General features: G+C 40.6%; 1 protein-coding gene across 2 annotated transcripts in view; it reads left to right on the top strand.

Moving 5' to 3' along the window:
- The window catches only part of braf (B-Raf proto-oncogene, serine/threonine kinase), a 46,575-nt gene that overhangs the window by 6,016 nt on the left and 32,981 nt on the right, over positions 1–7,578 (top strand). For both annotated transcript variants that reach the window (XM_015021798.1, XM_015021797.1), the window contains exons 3-5: positions 1,749–1,852; positions 3,063–3,165; positions 6,838–6,986. In XM_015021798.1, the coding sequence (XP_014877284.1) occupies positions 1,749–1,852; positions 3,063–3,165; positions 6,838–6,986 (356 nt within the window). The remainder of the gene's footprint in view (positions 1–1,748; positions 1,853–3,062; positions 3,166–6,837; positions 6,987–7,578) is intronic.

Raw genomic sequence — 7,578 nt, 5'->3', positions numbered from 1 at the left:
TAGACTATAAATAGATTAGAAAAACATTTAGTTCTCTTTAGTTTTCCCTGTTCTGTATGTACTGGAAGATGGAATTAAATGTGCCATTTCAACCAAAGGTTTGGAATGCTCTTCTGAACCAGATGCTCCAAGGCGTCCTGTCCATAGCTCTTCAACACGCTGTCAGTTCCCAGTCAGCAATATGCATTTAGTTCAGATTTCATGAGATGATATTCAGAAAGGATTTTTTTTATTAATTCATTTTAGTTGTTTCTAGGATGAACTCTGCGTAAAGTCTATAATGTCTGCCCATGTGCACCAGTAATTAACCTGTCATTTGACAGATTAGTTATAACCTGTCAAAACATTTTTTTTTAAACTAATCGTCATTTGACAGGTTGGTAATAACCTGTCAAATGATGGACAGGTTTCAAATTTTTCTGTCACTAAAAAAAACAAAAACGGTCAGATACGGAAAATACTCCGTTAACACAACTCCTGAACAACATTGTTTTTCATTGCCCATTACCCATTCAATTAACAGGGTTAATTTTTGCTTCAAAAAACAATCTGACGAGTTGCTGGAAAGACTGTTGTTGTGTTCGAGTTGTGCTAAAAGGAGTTAGCTAATAAGCTAACTTCTTTTAGTACAACTCGAACACAACAACAGTCTTGTTTTTTTTAGTGACAGAAAAATTTGACAGGTTATTACCAACCTGTCAAATGATGATTAGTTTAAAAAAATCATGTTTTGACAGGTTATAACTAATCTGTCAAATGACAGGTTTGGTTATTACACAGGTGTCCCCAATGCTAATGTCAGCATCCGCAGTCCACATTTCTAAAGAGTTTCCATCAATGATCAGGGGTTCCTGAAACACTGGAAAGCTGAATGGTTAGGATAGCACTTTTCTGATGGTTAATAACTTGAAATTAAAAACAACAAATATTTTATTTTATCGGAATGTGGTTTTTGATTAAAATGCAATTAAATTAACTTCAACCCTGCAGTTATCTCAAATAAAAAGTCAAGTCTGATAAATATTTAAAGGTCCACTATTGTCAAAATTCATTTTTGTGTGTTTCTGTATTTTCATATGAGTACTTACTGATCCCAGAAACAGTGCAAGAGCAAAAAAAAAAAAAAAACACCCAGCCATGTTTTTGGGAAATTTATTCAAATTTGTGTCAGATCTGAAGTGTTTAATCCTTGAGCAGATGTGGCTGATGGTTGTTCAGTAGACTCTACTTCTGCTTCTAGGTCTTCTTCAGGGACAAAATTAGACAGTTGTACCGCTGTGCTTCTGGTTGTTGGAATTTTCACGTATCTTAGGAGCCAATGTAAACACTGAGTTTTGGGGGTGTGACCTGCAGCAGCATAATCGTGACGTAGCCCTAAAACAGCGCATACCTAAATGAACTCAAAACAGGCAGAACCGATCGGGCGATATCTAAATATCTGAGAATGATTTTGTGTATTAAATGTAATTAACATGTTTTGTTTAACTCACAGATCTTTCCAAGCTTGTTCAAGTAATCGTAGTAGTGGACTTTTAATACATGTGTAAATAACGGCTCTGTATTATATTTTGTATTGACCAAATGTGCAGTGCATTTTCCTGAGATGAATCAAAGTTGTAGACATGAAAGCAGCTAATAAAGTCAAGCCTGAAAATTTCAACAATAAAATGTTTCTGCTGCTGCTTTAGCTCATCTCTCATGATGATTACCTAGAGACAGTTCAGTGAGTGCTGCTGTTTTGTGTTCAGGTCCCAGCCCGCTGTGGGATGACTGTGAGGGACTCGCTGAAGAAAGCTCTGATGATGCGGGGACTCATCCCAGAGTGCTGTGCAGTCTATAGAATACAGGATGGGTAAGTTTTCGGTTAAAATGCTTAGCTGAATTGCAGCGGTAGATAGAAAAAAATGTCACTGTATGATCTTTAAGACCACATCCAAGAGTAAATTTCAAGTGATCTTGATTTATCACAAGTATGTTTCTAGAAGGAAAATAAGTCTAGATCCGTTGATGAAAACCTGAAAAAATCTGAACCCTCCACAGGTTTTAAAAAACCTTTTGAAAATATAGTTTTTTACCATTTCACTGAATATTCAGTCTGCAAGCCTAATAGAACAAGCTAGTGTACATACTAGGCTGCAGACTAAGTACAAAATTATAGCATGATCTCATTCACTGTAGTTTGTAAGAGGTATTTTTCAACCAGATTATCCTTGAAAATGTTAAATTTTAGATTTTTAGATAAAAAATGTAAAAGAAAACCAAACAGCCATGAGCCCGGTGCTGTTTTCAGGGTTTCTCCCAGAAAACTAGCTAAGCCACCAGCTGCCCTCATTTAAAAGAAAATGACCAGGTAATTGTGTGCAGTTGCACATAGTTAACTGGTTATTTATCCATTTATTTTCAAATTTTCTATTCAATAGGAATACATTATTTACAGTATTTAAGCACCAACTATATAGTCTTACAATTAAAATAAAGATATTTTTTTCACACTTAAGTAGAGATCTAATGACTCAGCCAGTGGATCTTGAATGAATATACTTTATTAATTGAGGGGAGAAATTTCACACATTTGTTTCTGCTCTTTATTAGAAGTAAACCTGTGCAGTCAAAAAAGAATGTTACAGTATTAAACATGATATCAAGTATCATTTTTTCCAATCTTTGGATGAGTTTAAAATTTTAGCATTGTGACAACCACAATGCAGAGGGTCTAAAGCCAGCGTGAAGTAAACTCTGGTCTTAACTGTAGCTACGCCTTTATAGAGACCTGAAGTCAGAGGGTTGCAGTTGTTGGTTCTGTTGGTGTTGCATGCGGGCATTCTGATGAAAACGTGTACATTTGAAATCAGATACAGATTTGCGTTTGGAGGTAGTGTTGCAGGTTAGAGTGGATTACAACTCTACCTGATTCCACTAATGGAAGCAACATTTGGTTTGCTTGCATCAGTTGTGTCTTAGAGTACATGATTGCTTGAGCTGAAGTAGCAGGATGCTTAGTTTCTTTCTGTTAAATTGTCATTGTTTTTCAGCAGCTGTTGTGCTCTCAACTTCTGTTTTAGAGAAAAGAAGCCTATTGGATGGGACACAGACATCTCCTGGCTGACTGGAGAGGAGCTCCATGTGGAAGTGTTGGAGAATGTGCCACTTACCACACATAACTTCGTAAGTCTCCAATTATGCATGTACTATAATGTAAATGCTATACATTAGGGGTGTCATGGTACAAATATTCCTGTCTAAATAATGCTAAATACAGGTACAAACCTGAACACATCAGAATCTTTATGTCAAGAACCAACTGCACAATGCATTGTTCTGTTGTGCAACTTTAAAAACAGAGAAAACTCTCAGCTATTGCTACTCTGCTACTTGGGAACATTAAGGTTTCTCATTCAGCTATAGTGGAGAAAGAATGGTGGACCAAACTAGAACTTTGTGTTTCTTGACAGCCGGCTCTGCGACTGATGGGTACAAGCAGCATGCGGCCCGGATGGCTTCAAGACAATTCTGGTCCACCATTATAGGGGAATTTTTCTGCCATAATTCGAGAGCACACATTTTCAGTCTGAAAGCAGGATTACATGACTTTTGTTCTCAAAACTTTTAATACTTTTGCTTACATTTTCATTTTGAAAGCAGGACTTCATGTCTTTCTTCTCAAAATTTGTAATGTTTGTACTCAAACCTTTTTCCTCACGCTCTTGCAAAACTCTGCTCGCTTACGAAACATTCTCTGCTTGCTTTAGGAACAAAAGTGCAACGTTGCCTGGCAACCTCTCAGCCAATAGAATGAAAGTGTTGTACTGCGTATGTTCTTTCCTTCTAGTGAATTACAGCAGAAAAATTCCCCCATACACCATCCGGCATCTCAGGAAGGGGAAGCGGTACACCACCAACACTGCTTATAGTGGGGGTGGGCTGCTCGCTGATCTCGACTCAGGACGTTGTGGGCCATCGGGAAGAATACTTCAAAGAGCTCCTCAATCCCACCAACATGTCTTCCGTTGAGGAATCGGAGCCTGGGGACATTGGGTCGGGCTCTCCAATCTTTGGGCATCCCCAGAGATTGGAGAGCCCAAGTCACCGAGGTGGTCAAAAAACTCCTCAGTGGCAAGGCCTCAGGAGTGCATGAGATTCCCCCGGAGTACCTCTGGATGTTGTAAGGTTATGTTGGTTGATGCGACTCTGCAATATTGCGTGGACATTGGGGGGAGTTCCCCTGGATTGGCAGGCTGGCGGTGGTGGTCTCCATATTCAAAAAGGGGAGACCACAGAGTGTACTCCAACTACAGAGGGGCAACACTCTTAAGCCTTCCTGGCAGGTTTTATTCAGGGGTCCTGGAGAGAAGAGTCTGTCGGATAGTCAAACCTCTGATTCAGGAAGAGCAGTGTGGTTTTCATCTTGGCCGTGGAACACTGGATCAGCTCTACACCCTGCAGGGTCCTGGAGGTCCACAGGAGTTTGCCCAACCAGTCTACATGTTCTTTGTGGACTTGGAGAAGGAGTTCAACCGTGTTCCACAGGGAGCTTTGTGAGGGGTACTCAAGGATTATGGTGTTAGGTCCCTGTATCACCGGTGTCAGACTCCACATTGCTGGCAGTAAGTCGGACTCATTCCTGGTGAGAGTTGGACCCTGCCGAGGCTGCCATTGGTCACCAATTCTGTTCATTACTTTTATAGACAAAAGCTAGGCACAGCCAAGATGTTGAGGGGATCCGTTTTGGTGGCCTTAGGATCACAACTCTGCTTTTTGCGGCTAATGAGGTTCTCCTGGCTTCATAAGGTCATGATCTACAGCTTTCCACTGAGTGGTTCACAGCCGAGTTTGAAGTGGCCAGGATGAGGATCAGTGCCTCCAAATCCATTGCCATGGTCTTGAACAGGAAAAGGGTGGCTTTTCTGGGTTCGGGGAAGATGTCCTTCCCCAAGTGGAGGAGTTTAAGCATCGCAGGCTCTTGTTCACGAATGAGGGAAAAATGGAATGGGAGATCAACAGACAATTTGGCGCAGCATCTGCAGTGAAGCGGGTGCTGTTCAGGTCTGTCGTGGGAAGAGAGGGCTGAGTCAAAAAGCAAAGCTCTCATAATTTACTGGTCGATCTACGTTCCCACCCTCATCTGTGGTCATGAGCTTTGGGTCATGACCGAAAGAACAAGTTCACGGACACAAGCAGCTGAAATGAGCTTTCTATGTAGGGTGTCTGGGCTCCTTCTTAGAGAGCTCAGTTATCCAGGACATTCTCAGAATAGAGCTACTGCTCCTTCACGTTGGGAGGAGCCAGTTGAGGTAGCTTAGGCATCTAGTTAAGATGCCTCCTGGACGCCTCCCTGGTGATGGACATGTCCCACCGTGAGGAGAGCCAGGGGAAGACCAAGGACATGCTGGAAGGACTGTGTTTCTTGGCTGGCCCAAGAAGCGGGAAAGAGAGAAGCCTGGGCCTCCCTACTTAGGCTGCTACCCTCTTGACATGACCCCGGGTAAGCAGAAGAAGATGGAACATTATTGACCATTTATGAGTAGTTTTATCGTCCATCCATACCAAACTGTGATTTTAAGGGAAGTGTGTACTGAAGTCTGAATTTTTTTTATTTTATTTTTTAAGGTTTTGTTGGCTCTTGTGGCCTTTATTTGAAAGTAGTTCAACAAGAAACAGTGTAATCAGAGAGGGGGAAGACATGCGACAAATGTCGTCAGGCCAGGAATCGAACCTGCAACCACCACGAGGACTAAGGCATCAATACGTGGCTCGTGCTTTGCCCCTGTGCCACCACAGCACCCCTGAATTCTGAATTTTGTGTTCCATTAAAACTTGACTAGTAAAGCCATTAAACAGCATAATAAATGTTAAACAAGTTTCAGTTTACAGCAGGGCTGCAACTAGCGATTATTTTAGTAATTGATTACTCTGATGATTGATCAAATAAAAAAATATTGTACTCTCTGCAGATTTTTCATTTAACCTCTTAAGCCTTTTATATAAAATGTTAGAAATACATAAATAGAAGCAAATAAACAATTTTGTTTTTGAATTAGACAATGGACATTGTATTGCCTAAAATGCATTAACAGCATTCCTATCGTGAATTCTTAATCATTTGCACCAAAGGATGCATGTGAAGGTAAAACATTCTTCATATGAATACTGTATGAAGAACTCAGTCCTTTCTGGTAGGCTTACATCAGTACAGTGTACTAACTGGATAGCAAAAAGATGCTTAATTTGAGGTATTTTACAGGATTTGAAGCAGGTGAAGCTAAAACCGCAACGAGAAGAGTTGTAGGTAAAAGAAATTAACAAACAAAGATTTTTTTTTTTTTAAATCTTGAATTCCAAATGTATATATGTTTAAACAGTTTGGGATAATTACTGCTCTGATTGCAGTGTTCTTTCACCACATGACATGTTTGAGTCTGGATACTCCATTTAACGATTAAATGATTACAGAACTTGTTGATTATTTAAATAAACGAGTCATCACGTTTATCCAAGTTATTGTTTCAGCCCTATTTCACATGAAAACTTTTTTTCTTTTATACTATTTTTTTACTATTTGGTTTGCACACTCACACACTCACACGTTGAAACTGGTTAGACTTTTAACTGATCCAGCAAAAGTTGTAATCACTAACCCTCAAAGACAGGGTCATAACCAGTCCATCAAGTGTCCCTAACGGAGTCTGTGTACTGCTGTTTGAAAACTGATACTGCCGCTGCTGAGCTGCCACCTTGTTTAACAGACACACTGTACTAGCCCCTGTGGAGACAAGAACCTATCTTCTTTGTTGCTCAGGCCCACATCCTCCTGATTGTGTATTTATGTGTGTTTGGCAGGTGAGGAAGACCTTCTTCACATTGGCCTTCTGTGATTTCTGTAGAAAGCTGCTGTTCCAGGGTTTTCGCTGTCAGACCTGTGGCTACAAGTTCCATCAGCGCTGCAGCACAGAGGTTCCTCTCATGTGTGTCAACTATGACCAGCTAGAGTAAGTTCTGGACATGGGGGCTTCATCCAGCTGTCCAGCTTGGAACGTTTTCTCTCTATTTGATCAGATCACGACACTTGTGTTTTAATCATTCCCGACACACTTCTCACTAGGAATATGCAATATATACAGTATATGGTAGAAATGATAGAAATTTGGCCTACGAAAAAGATCTGGGCTCTACCGGCTAACCTCAGCATGCTCATTGATGATGTAATCGACTGGCATCAAAACTGAGCAAAAGGGAAACAGTGTGACAGAGAGCACGAGGGAAGAGCCCGTTAAGGCTGGTACCAAAGTGCCAGTAGTCTGTCTTAGCGCAACGCTCAAGAGGAGCGTGGCAGATGTCATGGTTAGACAGTGGGGAAAGGAGGAATTAGAGGGCATGTGAGGTCAGTATGATTCCCGCTGGGACGCACACAAGGTTAAGCTATTATAAAATAAATTGTTACCGTCACCCATCAAAATAGATATTGTGATATGAATTTCATGCCATTTCGCACAATTCTACTTCTCACTAACATTAGTCGGCTCTGGTAAATTTATTGTTCTCACTCAGTGCAAAAACATTTTCTAACCAATAGAGGGACTA

The sequence above is a fragment of the Poecilia latipinna genome, unplaced genomic scaffold (genome assembly GCF_001443285.1).
Source record: "Poecilia latipinna isolate Pla-1442-1.1 unplaced genomic scaffold, P_latipinna-1.0 Scaffold2863, whole genome shotgun sequence".
In the NCBI taxonomy this organism is placed as follows: Eukaryota; Metazoa; Chordata; class Actinopteri; order Cyprinodontiformes; family Poeciliidae; genus Poecilia; species Poecilia latipinna.
This window is presented reverse-complemented; position numbering and strand designations above follow the sequence as displayed.